Source organism: Mustelus asterias, chromosome 1 (assembly GCF_964213995.1).
Source record: "Mustelus asterias chromosome 1, sMusAst1.hap1.1, whole genome shotgun sequence".
In the NCBI taxonomy this organism is placed as follows: Eukaryota; Metazoa; Chordata; class Chondrichthyes; order Carcharhiniformes; family Triakidae; genus Mustelus; species Mustelus asterias.
Window position 1 is genome coordinate 60,071,468 of NC_135801.1, and position 24,505 is coordinate 60,095,972.

General features: G+C 40.9%; 1 protein-coding gene across 1 annotated transcript in view; it reads right to left on the reverse strand.

Annotated features, from left to right (window-relative positions):
* plrg1 (pleiotropic regulator 1) overlaps window positions 1-19,531 on the reverse strand; it is a 36,375-nt gene extending 16,844 nt beyond the window's left edge. The window contains exons 1-9 of the mRNA XM_078212942.1: window positions 19,352-19,531; window positions 15,146-15,252; window positions 10,176-10,309; window positions 8,625-8,678; window positions 8,054-8,147; window positions 5,944-6,034; window positions 5,692-5,793; window positions 1,460-1,552; window positions 91-240 (exon numbers count right to left, since the gene is read on the reverse strand). Coding sequence (XP_078069068.1) covers window positions 91-240; window positions 1,460-1,552; window positions 5,692-5,793; window positions 5,944-6,034; window positions 8,054-8,147; window positions 8,625-8,678; window positions 10,176-10,309; window positions 15,146-15,252; window positions 19,352-19,360 — 834 coding nt within the window. The 5' untranslated portion in view covers window positions 19,361-19,531. The remainder of the gene's footprint in view (window positions 1-90; window positions 241-1,459; window positions 1,553-5,691; window positions 5,794-5,943; window positions 6,035-8,053; window positions 8,148-8,624; window positions 8,679-10,175; window positions 10,310-15,145; window positions 15,253-19,351) is intronic.
* Window positions 19,532-24,505: the final 4,974 nt, after the last annotated feature.

Below are 24,505 nucleotides of genomic sequence, written 5' to 3' on the forward strand. Positions count from 1 at the left end.
AAAATATGCATATTCAGTGCCAAGCGTGATAAGCCAAACTGTAGAACTTCAAATTAATTTTAGTAATGCCCATGCTGTGAAAATTCATACCTTATTATATTCCAGATCCCAGCATTTCACTTGCTTATCCTCTCCGCAGGAGAAAAGGTATGGACTACGTGAACTGACTGCCACTCCTCGTACAGTGCTGATATGCCCAGTCAGAGAGAGCTTCAGCTTACCACTTGCCAGATCCCAGATCTATGCAGAAAAATATAAAACCAAACAGCATTGAAGGCATAGATTAAATCAATATAGTCTCTTATGTTATAATTTTTGCCAGATTTTACAAGGAATCATTTCAAGTTGCTAAAACAATAGCTTAGTTATTATACAACTACAGAATTATTTCCTCTGCCATAATCAGCATTACAAACTTCAAGTACAATTAGACAAATGCCATCAACAATAAAAAATCTCATTTTAAAATAGCATTTAGTGCTAGTAACAAAATGCAGTGAACATACAGATTAGTCAGCACGTAGAGGTTCATTTTTCAGATAAATACCCTTCAGATCCAGGGCTGCAGCAAAAACATCAAGCTTTGTTCTCTACAAATGTTGACTGCCCTATATTTCCAGCATTTTATATTTTTGTTTTGAATTTCCACCATCTGCAATATTTGTTTTACTTCAATATCATCTATTGGGTTATTTCTATTTGATGAACTGCATTCTTAAAAGGATTATGCAATAAAATGGAGTCAATTATAAGTGCAGTATTTACTAAATCATATTGAACCACTTTTATGTGAAGTCTTTTTCTTTTCTTCTGGTAGTAATGCCCTGGCATTCAACTATTTCCAACGATAGATGTTTTATTTATTTCCTATACTTCAACAGTTCCAGTTTGCCTCCTCGCCCCCAACCTCTCTTCACAGCTTCTTTTTCAATGTTTCTGAAACAGGAAAATTGCCTCACTGATAACAGTAAATGGATTTGATAATGCTGTTAAATAAGCATCATGGAATTACTATCTCTTCATCATGAGCTCTGACACGAGGTAATGTCTGCAAAGACCCCATTGAAAGGTTAATGATATTGACTGCCGGAGAAATTCTGGAAACTGGTCAAGTCAAAGCCAAACGCAAAGTCCAACAAAACATGGACAAGCTGTAAATCACTCCAGTGAAATATCTGAAACCGTGAATCCCCAAAAATACAACAAACAAAATAAAAATGGTACTTTACAGGGAAGACTGCAGCATCTCCTAGAAAGTGGAGAATCTCACTTTGCCAGCATTATATTTAATGCTGGTCAGCGTTGTAAAACATGGTTGTAAATTATAACAGCATCAGGCGTGCCTGCTGCATCAGACAAGGAAGGAAAAGTGGGATTGGAAATAAAGGAGAATTCACCTGGGTATTCCAAAAGAAACAAAATCTCATTTGAAAATTGCACTTTCAACATCCAATCTTACCTTAATAGTTCTGTCAGCTGAGCCAGTAACAAACCACTGATTTCCAGGTTCAACTGCAAGACATCTGACCCAACCCAAATGGCCGCTGATGACCTATAGGTTAATGAGAGATTCAAGATTAGAAACACTAAATCATACTTTTTCGACCTTAAAGGACATCCATCAAAGGTGCCAAAAGACAGTACCAGACCAAGCTAGAGTCTTAGGCTAGCCACACCGACCTCCGCTGACTATGGCAAGGTCTGCAAGACATAACAGGCTACAAGATGAAAGCATGTAAAATTGCCAGCTCCAACCCTGATGAGCTCAATGCATTCTACGCCCGTTTTGAGCAAGAGGTCAGCAACAGCATGCCCTCCACCCTGGATGAACCTGTATCTGGGGGTCACCGCTGCAGATATCAGAGCAGCTTTCTCAACGGTCAAGCCATGGAAAGTGACTGGCCCAGATGGGGTTCCCAGACGAGATACAAAAGTCTATGGTCACGTACCAACCGACTCAAGAACAGTTTCTTCCCTGCTGCTGTCAGACTTACCTTGCATTAGGTTGATCTTTCTCTATGCCCTAGCCATGACTGTAACACTACATTTTGCACTCTCTCCTTTCCTTCTCTATGAACGGTATGCTTTGTAATAGCACTCAAGAAACAATAAGAACATAAGAACATAAGAAATAGGAGCAGGAGTAGGCCATCTAGCCCCTCGACCTGCCCCGCCATTCAATAAGATCATGGCTGATCTGACGTGGATCAGTACCACTTACCCGCCTGATCCCCATAACCCTTAATTCCCTTACCGATCAGGAATCCATCCATCCGCGCTTTAAACATATTCAGCGAGGTAGCCTCCACCACCTCAGCGGGCAGAGAATTCCAGAGATTCACCACCCTCTGGGAGAAGAAGTTCCTCCTCAACTCTGTCTTAAACCGACCCCCCTTTATTTTGAGGCTGTGTCCTCTAGTTTTAACTTCCTTACTAAGTGGAAAGAATCTCTCCGCCTCCACCCTATCCAGCCCCCGCATTATCTTATAAGTCTCCATAAGATCCCCCCTCATCCTTCTAAACTCCAACGAGTACAAACCCAATCTCCTCAGCCTCTCCTCATAATCCAAACCCCTCATCTCCGGTATCAACCTGGTGAACCTTCTCTGCACTCCCTCCAATGCCAATATATCCTTCCTCATATAAGGGGACCAATACTGCACACAGTATTCCAGCTGCGGCCTCACCAATGCCCTGTACAGGTGCATCAAGACATCCCTGCTTTTATATTCTATCCCCCTCGCAATATAGGCCAACATCCCATTTGCCTTCTTGATCACCTGTTGTACCTGCAGACTGGGCTTTTGCGTCTCATGCACAAGGACCCCCAGGTCCCTTTGCACGGTAGCATGTTTTAATTTGTTTCCATTGAGATAGTAATCCCATTTGTTATTATTTCCTCCAAAGTGTATAACCTCGCATTTCTCAACGTTATACTCCATTTGCCATATCCTCGCCCACTCACTCAGCCTGTCCAAATCTCTCTGCAGATCTTCTCCGTCCTCCACACGATTCACTTTTCCACTTATCTTTGTGTCGTCTGCAAACTTCGTTACCCTACACTCTGTCCCCTCCTCCAGATCATCTATATAAATGGTAAACAGTTGCGGCCCGAGTACCGATCCCTGCGGCACGCCACTAGTTACCTTCCTCCAACCGGAAAAACACCCATTTATTCCGACTCTTTGCTTCCTGTCGGATAGCCAGTCCCCAATCCACTTTAACACACTACCCCCAACTCCGTGTGCCCTAATCTTCTTCAGCAGCCTTTTATGGGGCACCTTATCAAACGCCTTTTGGAAATCCAAAAACACCGCATCCACCGGTTCTCCTCCATCAACCGCCCTAGTCACATCTTCATAAAAATCCAACATGTTCGTCAAGCACGACTTTCCCCTCATGAATCCATGCTGCGTCTGATTGATCGAACCATTTCTATCCAGATGCCCTGCTATCTCCTCTTTAATAATGGATTCCAGCATTTTCCCTACTACAGACGTTAAGCTGACCGGCCTATAGTTACCCGCCTTTTGTCTCCTTCCTTTTTTAAACAGCGGCGTAACATTAGCCGTTTTCCAATCAACCGGCACTACCCCAGAATGCAACGAGTTTTGATAAATAATCACTAACGCATCCACTATTACCTCTGACATTTCTTTCAATACCCTGGGATGCATTCCATCCGGACACGGGGACTTGTCCACCTTCAGTCCCATTAGTCTACCCAGCACTGCCTCTCTGGTAACATTAATTGTATTAAGTATTTCTCCCGCTGCCAACCCTCTATCGTTAATATTTGGCAAACTATTTGTGTCCTCCACCGTGAAGACCGACACAAAAAACTTATTTAAAGACTCAGCCATATCCTCATTTCCCACTATTAACTCCCCCCTCTCGTCCTCCAAGGGTCCAACATTCACTCTAGCCACTCTATTCCTTTTTATATATTTATACTTTTCACTATGTTAATACATGTGACAATAATAAACCAAATCAAATGTGAAGAATGAACAAAAGATAAAATTACAAATGTGTTACTTGGTTAATCATTCCTAATGAAAAAATAAAATCTCTCATGTTTTTGACTGAACGTTATTGCAAAAGATTTCAAGAGCTTTTCATACCACTTTTCCCAAATTTTCCAGTTGAAATATTTCTATTCATGTTTTTATCAATTATGTTCATAGATTTAAAAAGAATGCACAATCGTCCCGATTTTGCTATTGCAGGGCATCTAAATGGCATCTGTCATTAGACTGGCTCATGGATGGGGAAGTTGAACTGATAATGGCATGACGAGGGAAATGGAGGCCACGTGGCCCATCGAGTCTGCACTGACTGTCTGAAAGAGCAACTTCCGTTCACCACGGCTAATCCATCCAACCTATACATCTTGAGACACTAAGGGGTAATTTAGCATGGCCGATCCACCTAACCTGCATATCTTTGGTCTGTGGGAGGAAACTGGAGCACCGTGCAGACATGGGGAGAACATGTAAACGCCAGGCAGTGACCCAAGACTGGAATTGAACCCAGGTCCTTGGTGCTGGAGCCACCATGTCACCCCAAAAGGAAACATTCCCTCCACATTTTTCCTATTAAATATCACAATTTAAAAATCTTAAATCTGTTCAACTTCTTTGCTCAAGTGGAAATAACACTGACATCTCAAGTCTTTCCTTATAACTATAGTTTCATATCTCCAAAATCATTATCTATGGCTAATTTCCATTCACAAATCAATACCGAAATCTATACAGGAACTATATAAAAATGTAGTCTTGTTCATTAGATCCTATTTAAAAAATCCAAAATACAGTTAGATTTTTCTGAATGGTTTTATCTACCAAGTTTCAGGGATATACTTAAACCCCAGGTCTTCCTGTTCATTCACATCATTCAGTGTTTTTCACATTCCTCATTTTACTTAACACTAACGACATTAATTTGCATCTCCCACTAGTCTAGCCATTTTGTTGAGCTGTACTGCTCTCCTGAAATATTTTACAGTCCTCTTTGTTGCTTGCAAACACACAACCTCACCCCACCCCCCAACCCATTGTTTTTGTGTGGTCTCCAAATTTCAAATTGAGCTTCTCTTATACATGCTTGTCATCCCCTCCTATACGTGCCTATTCCTCTTAGACAAATACCTGAATTTTTCTTCTAAGACAATTTATTCAATGTCTTCTGAAAATCCATATGCACTATTGCTGCACTCTCTTTACCTACTTAATCAGTCGCTCCAAGGTTGTTGGTGCTCGCCGATTAATTAATTTCTAAAAGTTCAATTTTATCACAAATTACAGATTCAGAGTTTGCCCATAACTGACAGTATAGCAAGTCCATATTTTCACGATTTATTTTTCTCTCCCTGAAAAGAGAATCATTCCCCTAGCTCACCTCTAGTCTCCTGGCACAATTTACATATTTGCGGATTCAAAAACTGTGGTCCAAGCCGTCACTGTTTTCTTCCCTCAAAAGCCTTATGTGCTTGCCATCAGGGCTACTGACTTACCCGCCCTGAGTTCTGCTAATCTTTTTTTGTACAAGTCACTTTTGAATTGAAAACATTCTTGTATGTAATTAGACAAAAACAACGACATTTTGTTGTCACATCCTGAACAATTTTTAGCTGAATATCTAGAAATAAGTTATTTATACAAAAGATTCACACAATCATTTCCTCACTCTGTACAGTTTCCAAGGTGGATGCCATTGTGGTTTTGGCATTGTAGGAAGTTTCCTTGAAATTAGTGAAGAATTCTTTGTGCCTCCAACTTCCATTAGAGCCTGTAATACGTTCAAACATAAGCAGAGGTAAGAGAAGTCAAATTTGTGTATTTTTACTCTTTTAAAATCTATTGTTGAAATTCTGTCACTCCATCATAAGCAATCTGTGGTAGCATTTACAATTTTTTGTATCTATCATAGAAATCTTACCATGGAAGACACTGGAGGTTGTGACCGTTCAGCAATGCCTGCATGTCTGTGGATATCAGCAACACTGGCTGCATTACGATTAGCATCCTGTCTGAAATGGAAATAAAACGTATCCCACTTGATGAATAAAATATAGAGACGAGTCAATATTAGTATGCAATTAAAAACAGAAAATTACAAAAGTCACTCAACATTCCCTCAATGTCACTTAATAACTTGTTCTTAAACAACAAATGCTGAAATATTCAGCGTTCAGCCAAGGAGCTCGCGCTTCAAATTTGTAGGTCAGTTAGTTTCCTTACACAGCTACAATTAATAAATACTCCAAATCAACAGGTAAATTAATGGAAACAATGAATTGAGAAATCTTACTGCTTTGCACAGAAATTAGTTCTTTACAGACTCAACTGAAATCTTTCATTATTGAGCTTCTAAGCCATCGGATTCAGAACTTAATGTATTGTAATTACATTTGGACTAGTTTTCATACCAGACTGCAATGTCCTCGGTGATTTCATGGAGAAGACTTTTCTTACCCAAATGCTCCATTATCATGTAGAGAATGTGCTGGAGTTGGAGCACTTGCTTTTATGACAAAATCATATCAAACTCAAATAAGCTAACTACTTATTACCTAAAACTTGTTTATTAGCCAGTTAAAATTCGTGTTTGGGTTGGATTTCTTATTCTTTCCAGTGCATATTGGAGAAAAGAACATTTAAGTAATGGAACAGCAACATCAAAATTCAAAAGTGATACATATTTCAAAAGTTATCAATAGGCTTGATCTTGCTGTCAAATAACAGAAATGCCAAAGCAGCATGTCATTATTTATGCACAAATAGTACACCAACTTACAGCACAGAAGGTACTGTCCAATTTGTACCACTTTGTTCTACCATTAGTTGCACAACAAATGCAGTTTGCGGTCTGCCTCATCACTGACGTGCATTAAACTGCATGAAGTTGCTGCAGTTGTATAATACATATGAATGAAACCCACCAAAAAAATTAAGTCAATATTTCTAAGTAACCTTCTTACAATGTTCTTATCACCAACCTCAAAGCTGCTGAAAAATTATTACAAGAATGGTGTCTCATTCCCTTAGGTATCAATGGTCAAAGATTTAAAAAATGGAACCTTTTTTGTAAAGATGTATTTTTCCTTTGTCCCTTCTCCCTCTCGATCCAATCTTTCTTCCAAATTTCTTTTGATATCTGAGTTAACATTGAATTCACCCATTCTAATTGATATTTCCTTCTTAGTTGTTCCTTTTAACTTTCAATCGGACTGATTAAGGACATAGTTAGTTACTCTGATCATTCAGGTCATAGATGCCTGTTTCCACCTCTAAATTACTCAACACTACCCAACTCAACTCATCTGCTGCTGAAACCTTTATCCATGTCTTCTACCTCTAGACTCGACTATCCCAGCACACCTCTAGCCAGCTTCTGAACTTCCACCCTCTGTAGACAGTTCCCTGTCTCTCGGACAATCTTTAACAAACTTCATTAAAATTCTGGAAATGTGAACCATTTCCCCACTATAACACATTTTTCATTATATTGTCCTATTCCTCATACTTTATTTGATCTTATTAAAAGATCCGTAAGAAACCAAAACATGTTTCCATTTAAAATAGTTATTTATGGCACAGGAGGCCATTGAGTGTTGTCATTCACACCGAGGGCGGGATTTTCTGACCGCGCTTGCCCCAAAGCCGGAAAATCCTGCCCAAAGTCAATGGACCTTTGCACAGTCTGGAAAAATTTTGCCCTGAATGTATGCAAGAATCACATAAAAAAAACAAAAAATATTAATGTCAAATGTCTATTCCGCAAGATGTACTTTAGTAGACTTGAGGAGTTGACCAACGATAAGTGTTTAACACAACTTTTTCAAAGTTTATTATATATTTAGTTGTAGAAACCAGTAAACTGCATGCAACTAAACAGTTTCACAATGACATTCCCAATTTAGACTCCAAAATATTAAATATTCCAAAGCAACTATCAACTCAATTCCTTCTTTGCTTCAAAGAATGATATTAATTTAAATCAGTCAATGCACTGATAATTGTTCCCAGAATTTAAACAAGGAACTTACCTAGCTTGTGAAGGAGGAAGCGCCAGAGCCAAGGCCTGAGCACTTGTCTCACTGGGCATTTTCTGAACTTGTGTATCAGCTGTTAGAGAAACACCTACAATTCACAGAGACTTAATGAATAATTGCATATTAAAGCAGAATAAGTACATACTTTATTTCTAAATTATGCTGCTGTGCCAATAAATACTAATGCAAAATCCGTAATTTCAGAACTGTTGACAGTTACCTTGAAAATTCTGCAGTGTTTCTGGTTACCAAGCACACATTTTTAACATATCCCTATCTGTAATAAGCATATTTAGAAGAGATTTGGTTTGATAAAAGTCCGCAGTAGCGTTACTTGAACATCATGACTAGACCACCCATTTGCAAAATTCAAGTTAAACCATTTTAAACAGTAAAGCAAAACTTTGTTTGCATCCTCATTTTTTTCTGCAGTTGCTTTGTTTTGCCCCACAGCTCAGCTCAGTAACAGTGAATCAGGCAGTCTGATACATCGGACATTGCTGGAACTCACTGCAGATTATAAACCTCAAAAACATTTTTTTCTTTTTCAAAAAATGCTACTGACCTGGACCCGATGGATATGGATGTGTACCAGTTATAATGTATTCAGACTCCTCACCTAAAACATAGTACAGCCAAGACATAAAATTTTTATCCTGGATTTCAGAAAGTCATTTAACAGCAAAATAAATTATATTTTATAATTTAATTATATTTTAATTAAAAATTATGCAGATGATGTATCACTTCCTTCAAGATTTTTTTAAGGGACTTTTAAACAGCGCAAAATTACATACAAACATTCAAATATAACTTTAAAAGGTGGCACACGTAATGGTCAACACTGATAGCCCAAGATTACTCATGTTCTAGACACATGCTACAATAACACTTGATAAAATTATAATTGAGGGCGCCTTTTAAATGTCATAACATTAAATACCAACAAGATTAATACAAAAACCATTTAATTAACTTCAACTATAAACATTGCACTAAACAGCACATTCCAGATTTTATGTATCATTTTATAGCACAGAAGTAGGCAACTTAGTCCACGCCTAAGGCTCAGGCTCCACACAATTCATATTACCTTGACGCATGATTAAATACTCGATCTTCACACTTGCAAGTTAAATTATCATGAAATTTACATGATTGTAATTACACTAAAACACTAGGCATAAAGTTCAACTACATTTGCATTTTGTTGAAGCAAAGATGGCAATTTTGGATGTATGCCATTCCAAACAAAAGGCAACATCACATAGATACAGTTTTACTTCCAATGGTAGGCTTAGGCTTGGCAGAATATCAAAAACATCTAATGCCACCTGGACTTTCCAAAGTTTAGGAAAAAACTTGAGTAAATGCACAGATTACTTGTTTGGCAGGCTCAGGCGAGTTTGCAACTGACATATAATTCTAGCATTGCTGGTTGCAATTTGCACTCTGAAGCAACCTATCTTGGACTGAAAAGACTTCCTTGAATATCATGCAGAATGTAATTTTTAAAAAATATTTTAAGGATACTACAAACTAAGATTTATTTACACTAAAGTGGCTTATACTAAAGTATCAGTAATAAATGCAAAGGCACATTACTTTTAATAGCTGTTATACATAATCCACATTGCTGCTGCGTGAGAAAATAATTTAAGGCAGAAATTTACAACTAGTAGCCAAAACAGGGAAGAATACAACTTATAACTCCATGAAATCCTCCACTAGAAACATTCATTTTACTGATTTCAGAGCCCGAGTGTTATAGTTACTAGAGCAGTCAGCTTTTCTTAAGTTACAAAAATACTTTTATCTTAGGAAAGCATTACTTTTATATGCTTTCCTTTATATCAATTTGGTTCCAAGCACCACTGAAAACTGTTCCTAAATCTCTCTCATTTCACAGTTCCAGAATGAAATTTATTTAAAAACAAGAGTTTTCTCCCAGAAACACAGACACAGGGATCAATTAAGAAATCGGGAACAGCATTTAACACTCCAGATGTTAAAGACGGATTAATATCTTAAGTTGCGTACTAAGGTCATAAACATGCAATCACATTCATTTCTATAAAACTGAAAATATTTTCTCTATTGTGAAGTAAAAGCATACCATGATTAAGATCATAATGTCCATGATTGTAGGAATCAGATTGTGAACTTTTTTCTCTGATTTCTTTAAGAATAGGCATATGAAGCACAGGACTGTACTCTGTTTGAAGCTTCACATTCATCTTGAGCTTGTAACTAATTAAATATAAATGCAAAAACAGTGAATGAATAGAAAAAACAGTTCTCTGAAACAGCTACGCATTATAAACATTTTCATCAAATAGTTTAAAGCCCTTTATTGCTGATGCAGTGCGCAACCTCAGCCATAATTTTTTTTTTCAATATTTCTTCATGGGATGGGAGCATTACTGGCCAGGCCAACATCTGTTGCCCATCCCAAATTGCCTTCGAGAAGGTGGTGACCAGCCACCTTCTTAAAATGCTGCAGTGCTGTTGGGGAATTCCAGGATTTTAACCTAGTGAGAGTGAAAGAATGGCAATGTAGTTCCAGGTCAGGAAAGTGTGTGGCTTGGAGGGAAACTTGTAGGTGGTGGAGTTCCTATGCATCTACCGTCTTCCAGGGGTCACAGATTTGAACGGTGCTGTCGAAGGAGTTTTGCAGGGCTTATACAAGTGAGTAACTATAAATTATAAAAGTAAATCCTCTTAAATTACTATTGCACTGACAGTTACTTTTCTTTTTACTCATTTCATCTACAGAACTATAAAAAGGTGCAAAATGGAGGAGGAAATTAGGAATACAGAAAAGGCATTTAAAATTATTGTCCAGGAGGACACAAGGGAAACACATCTTTGTCTGTCAGCTACTGTTAATGTGCATGTGCAGCACCAGAGGCCTGTACCTCCTTCTGTAGACTTTTGAGCATGTTAAACCCCACCCACAGGCCTCTGCGCAACAGGCTCGCTCAGAATTTTGCAGGCAGAGTGTGCATGGGGTGGGGGAGGGGAGAGGGGGGGGGGGGGGGGGGTGCTAAAATCACGTCCAAAAGAAGGATCTGAAACTCACCCAGTTTCAAGTCCACCCAGCACTTAGATTTAAAAAATGGTAAAATACCACCCATAATTTGCTGATTCACGGAGTGATAAAGAATGCATCGCAAACAGTGTAACAGTCGGAAATGTGGTAGAGAGAAGGAAACGCTGCTTTTTGCCTCCAATATTTGGTGGTTTGTGTTACAGATAAACATTTAATCAAATTCACCTTTTATTTAAATTGGATTAATTACTGTATTAAAAGATGAAAAATTATAAGCCAAGCTCAAACAGAGGAGAGAAGATCTGAGAAGTGACTGCAGTATACATTCAGTAATTCCAAAAACATCTAAAAGAATCAAACGCGACAAGACAAAGACAGCAGGTAGGTGATTGGTTGGGGAATATTTTTTTTTCTCTCCAGGACACTACAATCCTGGAGAAAAATTATTGGGACATTAAAAAAAACTTTTTTAAATAATTTTTTTTTGAAGTATTTCCTCCATCACCCACCCTGTCCCTCTCCTACTTTGCAATTGGTTGCAACATTGCAAGTGGCGAGTCTGTGAATTGTGGGACCTGCTGAAAGAATTCCAGACAACTGATGTTTTTGGATTTTGGATTTCCAGACTGGAGTGATTACAATATCTGACACAAGACTCCCTTTTTTTAAAAAACTATTCCTAGACTCTGCTCTTTGACATCCTGCTGGACCTAGATTTGGGAATCTAACTAATTTTCTTTTCAGGAAGATACTTGTTGTGAATCCCATGCACCTCCTCACATGCCTCCCAAGAAATGGTTTTTGTCCACTTGTGCCAGATCATACCCAAGTTTAGTAACATTGTCTGTCTCCAATTTAAAACTTTTGGCCTGTCTTTGTCCTCCTCCATGACTGCTGAATGGAATGCAATTATAATCACTATCACCAAAATGCTCTCGCCTAAGATCCTGTTAGAGAAATTTCAAATAATCAGGAATTTAAGACATTAACAAAATTACTAGAACTAAGTGAAATGATTCCAGATCAGGCTTACAGACTAGCAGAGATACTGTCTGCATAAAGATCATAGTAAGAGATTTGAACAGGTATTTCCGATTTAAACATGTATTTTGGATTTTAAAATGTATTTCATATGTATTTTTAAAAGCAGGCTGCTCCAAGGGCACGATGGGATGAAGACTTAGTGAGACAAACCGCATTCTTTGGAACAATGAAAACACAGAATGTGTTTATTCTTATCAGCATAAGTTATGGACAGTATAGGTTCCCAAAGCCATAGTATGAATAGAGTTGTTCAATTTGTACTGATCTGACAGTGCTTCTTAGACATGGGAATATCAACTGTCTGACTCAACCATTTGATGTCATTAAGAGTTGATGGAAACAGTACCTTTTAATCCTATAGCTAAGCATCAGGAGTTGCTAAGCGACAGAGGGAGGAAGCATCCGGATTCTACAGACCAATGAAATCCCATGATGTCAGAGGGTAGAATGTAATTGGCTAAGGTATATGACAGCTATTAACAATAATTGATTTGTACTAATGATGACTGGTTCATAACTAATGGAAAGGTGGGAAAAATGAACTTGAAAACGTATAATTGTCCTATCTGATGTATTGTAACTTTAGAGTGGTATTGGAATGCTCAGGGTCTTCTCTCAGAGAGGTGTTGGACTGCCAAATGCTATCTCTCCCAGCGATCATTGGTGAAATAAAGATACATCTTTAACCAGGATACTGACTTCGCATTATTTGTATTAACTGAAGTTTCTTCTTCACAGCTTTGTATTAGCTGAAGTTTCTGCATTACTAAGTCTCTGAAAAAAATATCCTCCAACAGATCTCTTCCACCTGCCCAACTTCATTTTCTAAAATTAAACCCAGATTTTCTACTCATTGGCTAAGAAGAGTTCTCCTGAATGTGTTTCAGTGAGTGGCAAAAATTTGGCAGATGGAGTAAAATGTGCGAAGAACTATGGCAGGATGAATAGAAAATGCATACCATTTAAATAGAGAGATATTACAGAACTCAGTAGTACAGAGATTGGGCTGTTTTGGTACATGAATCGCAAAAAAATCTTTATGGTATAGCAAGTGATTAGGAAGACAAATGGAACGTTGGCGTTATTGAATGGGGAATGGAAAAAGTAGGATGGTTTTATGGCAGCTGTACAGTGCCTTGTGAGACTAGATCTGGAGTACTGTGTCCAGTTTTGATTGCCTTATTTAAGAAAGAATGTAACTGCATTAGCAGTTCAGAGAAGGTTCTCTCGACTCCTAGCATGAAGGAGTTATATGAGGAAAGGTTGGAGTTGTGACCACATATCAATCATGATCTGGCTGCATGATGGAGCAGGCTTGAAGGGCTGAAAGGCCTACTCCCAAGTCTTATGCTCTTATCCACCCTGCCTGCTGCACCCTCAAAGAACTCTAATAAATTTGTCAAACATGATTTCCCTTTCATAAAACCATGTTGACTCTGCCTGATCTTCGAAATGTCCCGCAACTATTTTCTTATATTGTATTCCAACATTTTGAAAAATGATGCATGTTAGGCTAACTGGCCTATCTGCTTTTAGTCTCGACCTCCTTTCTTTCTATGAGGTGTTACATTTTGTTTTTCTATTGGCTGGGACTTTTTTTAGAATCTAGGAAATTTATGGAAGAATGCACCCAATGCAACTACTATCTTTGCAACCACTTATTTTAAGACCCTAATACAAGGGAACCTAATGAGACTTTTTCTCTAATGATTTTTCTCCAGGATTGTACACAAGTGTCCTGGCGATTTATCTTCAATTCCTGGAGACTCCAGGCCAATTGTGGAGGGTTGGCAAGCCTACATGAGTCAAGGAGAAATATTTTTACCCAGAGGATGGTAGAAGTAGCAACGAGAATAGAAGATAAATAGATCAGCAAAAACATTTCATAGAGCGGGATTCAAAAATTGAAAATTCAGAACTCTGCCAAATGATGGAAATTTACCATCCCTGGGGGATCTGGAACTCTGCTTGAAAGGCGGGTAGAGACAAAAACCCTCACTGCAGTTATAAAATGCTTGGATACATAGTTGAAATGCTGGAACCTACAGAGCAAGAGCTGTAAAGTGGATTAGTCGGGGGATTTCTCTTTTCTGGCTGGCATAGACACAATAGGCTAAACAGGCTCCTGCACTGCTGCAACTTTTCTATTTTTCCTTGTTAGGCTGACCCCAAATCCCGAGAACCTGACAGTATCTGTCTGCACCTCAGGATCTTCAAAAGGAATTTACAGCCAATGAGGTATTTTTGAAGTGTGATCACTGTTTTAATGTTAAACACGCTGTAGTCCATTTGTGCACAGCGAATCTTCACAAAGAGCTATGTGACAATGACCAGAAAATGTGCTTTACTGATGTTGATTGATGGATAAATATCATTTGGAACACTGGGAATAAATCTCCTGCTCTTGTTCAATATGTTATCGGATCTTTTACATTCATCTGAGAAAGAATGGGCCTTGGTTTAATATTTTATCAGAAGGTTGGGATCACAAACAGTGCAACAATCCGTACTTGGATTGCCAGCCTTGAGTTCTGCGCTCAATTCTTTGGAGTGGGTCTTGAACCCGCAACCTTTTGCTACCAACTGAGCCATGGCCGACACGTACAACAGCAACAAAGTGGATATGGGCTTTGGAGAAGTGGTGCAGAGTGTGGAAATTGATCTCATGTTTGCAGATGACGTTGCTGACTATGTAAGGGCAGTCCATGGATTTAAACAGAGTACACGGCGGAGAAATATGGTATGAATATCAATACAAATAAGTGGTTTCAGCATATAAAATTAAGGCATGGCAAGAGGAAACAACAACACAGATGTTCTAAATGTTCTGCAAAACTTGCACATATTATGCAACAAACATAAAACACTTGGGCTTTTGACATCGATGCTAATAAGGTTAGGTGCCTGTTGTATCAATGCACTTGCAGCCCAAAGAGAATACTTATGCCTTCAGTAAATATTATACTTTTAAGATCAAAATAGGCACTCACCTTTTCTCATCTACTGCAATGGGCTTAGCATGATCACTAACAAACATGTCATGGGTTCTTTTCAGAGATCTGAACACCAGTGTGTGTACAGAGTGTTTCTGCACCTCCTGCCAAGAAAGAAAATCATTTAACATATATGAAGTTCCAATAGTGAAGCTTAACTAAAATATTTAAAACAAATGCAAAATGAATGGAATCACTGAACAAAGTGTATTGATCAATTTCACATAATTACACATTTAAATACACCATGTTACTATAGAATATATCTTGCAGACACTTCAACAACCTTACTGAGTCATTATGATGGATTAGTACAATGACACTTTATCTCTGGTAATAGAATTAAAAACAAATTGAAAAGATAATTCACCTCCTGCTACCAAATTCTAATGCGACATGTGTTTGGACAGCGAGAGTAGATCCACGTCACAAAATTATCAAAAAGACAATCTCAGACAGTCTTTAGAAATGCTTGGCATAGAAAATTGGTTTGCCCACATTGTGAGAATGGCAGTGCTCCTGGAGAGCAGAGATACTTTCACACCATTACATTTCTTCTTTCTGGAATTCTCTATTCAGTCTCTGTTCTGGCAACTTCCTTTTTAAAATTATTTTCAACCGGGTCATCGGTTCCCAATTTTAGTATTTCCAACCAATCTTCCATTTGGCATGTCCGCTACAACTCTCACCAACTTTTACAGATGCACCATAGAAGGCATCCTTTCTGGATATAACACAGCTTGGTATGGTTCCTGACTGCCAAAGACTGCAAGAAACTACAAAGGGTTGTGAACGTAGCCCAGTCCATCACGCAAACCAGCCTCCCATCCACTGACTCCATCTAGTTTCACTGCCTCGGAAAAGCAGCCAACATAATCAAGGACTCCACGCACCCCGGGCATACTCTCTTCCACCTTCTTCCATTGGGAAAAAGATATAAAAGTTGGGTCATGTACCAACCAACTCTAGAACAGCTTATTCCCTACAGCCATGAATGGACCTACCTCACGTTTATCATTTATATTAATGATTTGGTTGAGAATATAGGAGGCATGGTTAGTAAGTTTGCATAGTGGACAGTGAAGAAGATTATCTCAGATTGCAGAGGGATCTTGATCAATTGGGCCAGTGGGCTAACAAATGGCAGATGGAGTTTAATTTAGATAAATGTGAGGTGATGCATTTTGGTAGACTGAACCAGGGCAGGACTTACTTGGTTAATAGTAGGGCATTGGGGAGAGTTACAGAACAAAGAGATCTAGGGGCACAGATTCATAGCTCCTTGAAAATGGAGTCACAGGTGGACAGAATGGTGAAGACGGCATTCAGCATGCTTGGTTTCATTGGTCAGAACATTGAATACAGGAGTTGGGACGTCTTGCTGCAGTTGTACAAGACATTGGTAAGGCCACACTTGGAATACTGTGTACAGTTCTGGTCACCCTATTATAAAAAGGATATTATTAAACTAGAAAGAGTGCAGAAGAAATTTACTAGGATGGTTTGAATTATAAGGAGAGGCTGGATAGACTGGGACTTTTTTCTCTGAAGCGTAGAAGGCTGAGGGGTGATCTTATAGAGGTCTATAAATAATGAGGGGCATAGATCAGCTAGATCGTCAATATCTTTTCCCAAAGGTATGGGAGTCTAAAACTAGAGGGCATAGATTTAAGGTGAGAGGGGAGAGATACAAAAGGGTCAACTTTTTCACATGAGCGTCTGGAACAAGCTGCCAGAGGTAGTATTTGAGGCAGGTACAATTTTGTCTTTTAAAAAGCGTTTAGACAGTTACATGGGTAAAATGGGTATCCAGGGATATGGGCCAAATGCGGGCAATTGGGACTAGCTTAGGGGTTTAAAAAGGGCGGCATGGACAAGTTGGGCCGAAGGGCCTGTTTCCATGCTGTAAACCTCTATGACTCTATGTTAAGTTGATCTTTCTAACACCCTAGCTTTGACTGTAACACTACATTCTGCACCCTCTCCTTTCCTTCTTTATGAAAGGTATGCTTTGTCTGTACAGCAGCAAGAAACAACACTTTTCACTGTAAACTAATATTCATAGATTCATAGAAACCCTACAGTACAGAAAGAGGTCATTGGGCCCATTGAGTCTGCACCGACCACAATCCCACCCAGGCCCTACCCCCATATTTCTCCATATTAACCTGCTAATTAATCCCTCTAACCTACGCATCTCAGGACACTAAGGGGCAATTTTAGCATGGTCAATCGACCTAACCCGGACTGTGGGAGGAAACCGGAGCACCCGGAGGAAACCCACGCAGACACGAGGAGAATGTGCAAACTCCACACAGACAGTGACCCAAGCCGGAAATCGAACTCAGGTCCCTGGAGTTGTGAAGCAGCAGCGCTAACCACTGTGCTACCGTGCCGGTATATGTGACAATAAATCAAATCAAAATATTTGGTGTCTACTATACTCATTTTTTTTTTGTCAAAAGCATCCCAAGGCATATTTCTGTATGTGTTGTGGGCTATATATTTCCAAGTTGTCACAAAAGCACACTGCTGGGTAGAGTCAAAGAGTTTTATTTTGCCTCTGATGATACTGTAACTAGCCTAAAATGTTCAATACTAGCACTGTGTAACTTGAGTGGAGTAGAATCCATTCCTCAGCACTGACTTTCCTAATTTTAGCAAGCACCGTATATGATTAAAGCACTGATATAAATGTAACACTCTTGCTCATAAGAACTAGAAAAAGTAGGCCATATGGCCTCCCAATCCTGCCCCATTCAACAAGATCTTGGCTGCTCTGAACGTGGCCTCAACTCCACTTGTTCCCCAAACACCTGACTCCCCTACAGTTCAGGAATCTATTTGAACCTTGAATATATTCAATGACTCAGCTTCCATAGCTCTTTGGCGCAGAAAATTTCAAAGCTTCACAACCTCTAATAAATATACAAGAATGCATAACACAACCCTCCTGTAAATCATTCAGAAATCCACTGTTCCCTCATTCTCCATCCCTCAAGCATGGAATGTTTCCATCCACTTCTTTCCATCTCTTCACAAATATTTCATTAACAGTTACATCCTCTATTTCAAAAAGGGTAGTCACATTTTTAAAGGTTTACACATTGGGTGCATGACCAATATTTATTCAGACGAACCTTAATTTGTGAGGGAGAGATGAATTTAGATTAAAAAAGAAAAATGTCCAATAATTACAAACTGGAGTATAACTGAAAGTTGGCTAGGGACATAAGAGCAGGAACATACGAATAGGAGTAACCATTTAGCCCATCAATCATAGAACCATAGAATAGAATCCCTATAATGCAGAAGGAGGCCATTTAACCAATTGAGCATGCACTAACAACAATCCCACCGAGGCCCTATCCCCATAACTTCACATATTTAACCTGCTAATCCCCCTAACACTAAGGGACAATTTAGCATGGCCAATCAATCTAATCTATACATCTTTGAACCCTGCTCTGCCATTCAGTTAGGATAAGATCATGGCTGATCATCTATCTCAATACCACTTTCCCACTTAATAGGATCAGAGAAACATAGGATCAACAATTGAGTAATTATGCAGAGTGGGCAGCACAGTGGTTAGCACTGCTGCCTCAAAGCACCAGGGGCCCGGGTTCGATTCCCGGCTTGGGTCACTGTCTGTGTGGAGTTTGCATGCTCTTCCCATGTCTGCATGAGTTTCCTCCCACCGTTTGAGAGACGTGCTGATTAGTTGCACTGACCAGAACCGGCGTCGGAGTACCTTCATTGCAGTGTTACAGCCTTACTTGTGACATTAATAAATAAACTTTAAAACAGTATGTGTGAGGTCACTCCATTAAGAAAGTCCAGTGCATCTCTTTTCTGTGATAGACCACAGTGGAGTGTGTGGGGGGGGTGTAAGAAATATATATTGTATTTAATCAGCATGCATTTTACTTTCAGTATGATAATGGGGGGAGGCCTGCAAGGTAAGCGTTCCCAGACTTCTTTCCTCTGGAACAGGAAAGGTTTTCCCTCTTGTATCTTCTTTGGGCCACTTGTTGAGAGTTTTCCCTCTTGCTCTACAGTGCGGGGTATTCGGGCAAGGCCCGGAATACTCAAGAGACTCTATGGATTGCTGCAAGGCCCATCCCAACAGCCTCAGGGCAGAGAGAGAGAGAGAACCCAACTTTCTCTCATTTAATACAGAACAAGAGCCTAGATTCCCACCTCCACCATGACTGCAGCTTGAGCCGCTTTCCCAAAGCGGGTTTGGAATTCCGGCACCTTCCTCCCCGCGCTGGCAACAGCCAACACCGCTCGCCAGATCAGCCGCGCCTTCCCTTTGAAGGAGGAGGCCGCGGAACCACAAGGAAAGCTTCAATATTGGGTCTGGCCGCCAGCGACAGCGACATTCCCCTTTAGCGGCCATGGAGCATACAGACAGTGCTGAACACATGCTCCTTCCTGGTTTAAGACCACTTTTCAGCTGGATTCATAATAATGGACTTGCTGCATGTTATGGAGAGTATTTTAATAATCTAACTTCCGAGCAGTGTATGAGCATCAATCCCAAGGATGCCCAACCTCCCGGTGTCCAGAATCATTCTTCAGCCACAAAGTTTAAAATGGGATTTTCACAGTAACTTCATTGTAGTGTTAATGTAAACCTACTTGTGACTAATAAATAAACTTAAAAAAAGATTTCACACTGTCCAGAATCATTCTGTAGCTACAAGCTGGCAATTGATGGAGATTGTTCAAATTATACCCTGGATCCACAGATATAAAGGCAGAATGTTACGAGAGTGATTCTAAGTGTCCAGCTAGCATGAAAATGGGAAAGTGCCTGATCTATTTTTTGGGTGAGTTTTCACACCCAATCTTATGCACTTAGTCATTGAAAAAATGATGTAGACCATTTCTAGTTGCTGCAGGTAGTGGGATGGGCTTAATACACCAGTCTGCCTGCAGAGGGAGCTCCCGACACAGATACCAGACTGGCAGTGCCAAGGTATCAGGCTGGTGCTGTCCAAGGGGCAACCCCCCTTGCCCTCGACTATCCCAGGGGGCCAATGGCCTCCAGTTCCACCGGCAAGAGCAACACAGCAGTTCCCCATTCATGTCGAGCAGGTGTTTTCCTCGCAGGAGAGAACCTGTCCAAGCGAGGCCATAAGGACAAGTGAACCCGGATGATTGAGTGCCGGGCCCACTAAACAGGTGCAAATAAGCAAATTATTCAGCCTCTCGCCCATTTCCGGCAAGAGGCTGACCTTGCCGGAAATCTGGCTCTCATAAAATCTCGATAGCCGAGAAATCGGGCGTGATCCTGATTTCGCGGCTCTCATGCGATGTTACCGGCTCGCTCTGCCTATCGATGGGCGAGGCGAGCAGGTAAAATTCCGTCCATAGTAACATAACAACAGCTTTAACACCATAAGCCGTCCATGGCCCTCAAAATAAAATTTGAAAACAAGCCACATTAAGGTGATAGTTGGGGAGATGTCATAAACTTCATCAAAGACTATCTGAAAAGAACAGAGAAGTGGAAAGGTTTAGGAAGGGAACTTAGCCCCTGGGTAGCTAATGATGTGGCTGCCAATGCTGGAGCAATTAAAATTGAGGCTGCACAAAAGGCTGAGCACAGAGATCACTCAAGGTGCTCGGATTGGAATGGAAGAGACTACAAAGGCGGGGAGGGAGTGAGACAGTTTGAAAATAAGGATGAGAATTTTAAAATTGAGGAGTGGCCGGCCTGCAGAGTGAGCAACTCTGGGTGAAGAAAATTAGGGAACTTTGCAATGGGGGTGTTTGCTGGTGGGACCTTGGGAGCAGAGTGGTGCCAAGACTTTGGATGCATGGGCTGCAGGAGGTTGGAGATTGCTTACTGGTAAGACCTCAGAAGCAGGGTCTGCGCTGGTGAGAGTTTGAGGATGGGGGTGGTAGATCTTGGAAATTTATGTAGGTCGGTGAGCCTAGAAGTGATAGGTTAACAAGGATTGATGCCAGTTAGGATGTGGCAGCAGAGCTTTGAATGAACTCATTATGCAGAGTGGAAAATGGGAGGTATGCCAGGATTGTGTTGAAATAGCTGAGTCAGAACAAAGACAAGGATCAGGATTTCAGTGTCAGGTGAGTTGCGGGGGTGATGGGCTGGGCTATGTTATAGAGGTGGAAGTAGGCAATCTTGATGCTGGTGGAGCAGACCTCAGGTTCCAGGAGGACAAAAAGTTTGCAAAATGTCTGACTCAGCCTCAATCAGGGAAAGGGCTGGTCTCGTCAGGAAGGAAACATGATTAACTCCATAACACAGTTCTTTTTCATGTTCTTTGAATATTTTCTTGTATTAGCACTAAAAATATAAGAGATGGACAATAAAAACCTGTTGCTTGCAATGAAGAGTCTGTTTGCTTTCTAAGTGGAATGTGAAGGCAGTGAGGCGTGATGATGGATGTGTTGGTCCACTAATTCTTTTTATTTTTGCAGGTTACATATGCGTGTGCAGTGGGTACTGGAAACATTAAGCGCTTCTCTCTTCTGTGCCAGCAACCCCAAGGATCCACTGTTAACCTCAGAAGAAGACATTGCTCCTGCACAAATATCTCTCGGAACTAGGCACCAACGCTGATACTCACACGTCAGTGGGCATTAGGTTGTTGGTTCCAAGGGTTGTGCAAAGTGACGAGGGCACAGCACGCACACACACACGAGAAGCTGGAACAGGCAGAGCAGTCCTAGGGCACCGACAGCATTGCTGGAAGCCAATGATGTTGATAAAGAAAGGCCAAAAATCCTGCAAGGTAAACTTTAGAGATTCGAATAGGGCAGGTGCAGGAGTTGTAATGTGATCAGGATTATTTCCCCACCCAGGTGCTAGACTAGGGTCGGGCAGCAAGATTAGAGAAATCAATGCAGGATAAAATTGTTTGTGTTGGGAAGAAGGAATTTTCTTTTATGACAGCAATTTTGGCACAAAGGATATTCATGGAGGACGGACTTCATCTGAGCAAAGAGGGTGCTAAATACTGCAAAATGGTTAAATTGGGAAGTAACAAAGAGATTGAATTTGGAAAGAGGAAGAAAATAAAACCTATAATAATCAGCTAATTGCAAAGGGTAAAATACTGGAGATGAAGATATGCAGAAAATAATTTAGCAAGAGAGATATGGACTGGGAAATAAAATCAAACAGACTAATCATAAAAGGTGGGAAAAAGTTATGGTTTAGAGCTGAATTTTACAAGTTAAAAGCAAAATACTGTGGATGCTGAAATCTGAAAACAAACAGAAAATGGCGGAAAATCTCAGCAAGTCTGGCAGCATTTGTGGGGAAAGAATAGAGCCAATGTTTCGAGTCTAGATGACCCTTCATCAGAACTGAGAGCAAAGAGAATCAGCAGAGATTTATACTATGAGGAGGGGGGGGGGGGGGTGAAATGGGACAAAGGGAATGTAAATGAGGATACAGAAAGCTGAGAAGGTGCTAAAGTTGTCCATTTTGTGATCAGAATGCTTGAATGGTAGAACAGAGGTAAAGATTGTTAAAGAACTGCCTGTGGAATGTGCCGGTTGAACTGAAAGTGGCGAGGGGAGTGTGCAAGAAGAAGAGCTGGAATGGAGGAGGGGAAAAATGGAAGCGAAAAAGAAGAATAATAAAATGGAAGGACGAGATGAAACTAAATAAAATAAATGGAAATGGGGTGGAAGGGGGAGTTCATGCTCTGAAGTTGTTGAACTCAATGTTCAGTCCAGAAGGTTGTAAAGTGCCCAAACGGAAGATGAGGTGCTGTTCCTCCAGTTTGCATTGGGGTTCATTAGAAATTTGCAACAGGCCAAGGATGGACATGTGGAGACAGCAGAGCAGGGTGGTGTGTTGAAGTGGCAAGCGAGAGGAAGGTCTGGATCCTGCTTACGGACGGACCGAAGGTATTCAGCAAAGCGGTCACCCAGTCTGCGTTTGGTCTCTCTGAGTAGACCACATTGGGAGCAGCGAATGCAATAAACCAGATTGAAGGAGGTGCACATGAAGGACTGCTTCACCTGAGGTAATGCATTTTGGAAGGTCTAATACAGATAGGAAATACATAGAAAATGGCAGAACCCTTAAGAATGTTGATAGGCAGAGAGATCTGGGTGTACAGGTACACAGGTCACTGAAAGTGGCAATGCAGGTGGAGAAGGTAGTCAAGAAGACATACGGCATGCTTGCCTTCATCGGCTGGGGCATTGAGTTTAAAAATTGGCAAGCCATGTTGCAGCTTTATAGAACCTTAGTTAGGCCGCACTTGGAATATAGTGTTCAATTCTGGTCGCCCAAACTGTGGAGGCTTTGGAGAGTGATGCGCGATTAAATCACTTGGGAGGCTAGATTGTACCCGGGAAATAAAGGCTTTTATTACTAACAAGAATGGAGCACACTATATACAACACAATCCCAGACTAAAGGGTCACCAGGCAGGGCAGTGACCTTTATACTTCCCCAGGTAGGCGGAGCCAACTGGAGTGTACCACAGAACAATATCAACAGGTAGAACAGCCCAACCCTAACCCCAACAGTGACAACAGTAACATATCTACAAATACCCATAGTGCTGACCATCCATGGCTCAGCACTCATAGTGGTAACCAACTATAGTTCACCACATTCACCCCTCCTTTAAAACAATGGCCGGCGGGGCAAAAAAAACAGAACAACTGTTCATATATTCACAAGTTCAGTCGTATTGGGGGACCGCACCGTCTCTGCGACCTCCTCAACACTGGCGGTAACGCCGGTTCAGGTAACCGTGGTGACCTTCTCTCCAAGGCGGTGTCCAGTGACTCCTCCAGTTCCTCACGGACAGGTGGACCACGAGGTGGCGACAATCTGCTGGACTCGATCACGCCTCGAGGTGGTGACAATCTCCTGGACTCAGGCAAGCTGTACACGGGAGTAAGAGGATTACGTGGTGGTCCCGGTACTGCCCGTGCCATGTCAGGAGGGGAGATAAGGGTCAGGGGGTCCCTAACTAGGGGTGTGGGAGCGACTGGGGTTTCCAAGTCCCCTGCAGGCGCCAGATCTCTAATAGAGACCGTGTCCTCTCGCCCATCAGGATATGCCACATAGGCATATTGAGGGTTGGCGTGGAGGAGATGGACCTGCTCAACCAAAGGGTCGGACTTGCGGGTCCTAACATGCCGCCGCAGGAGGGCAGGTCCTGAGTACATTAACCAAGACGGTAATGAGGTCCCAGAGGAAGACTTGCGAGGGAAGGAAAACATCCTCTCATGTGGAGTAACGTTGGTTGCCGTACACAGGAGTGAGCGGATGGAATGGAGCGCATCAGAGAGTACCTCTTGCCAACGGGAGACTGGAAGACCTTTAGACCTCAACGCCAGTAAGAC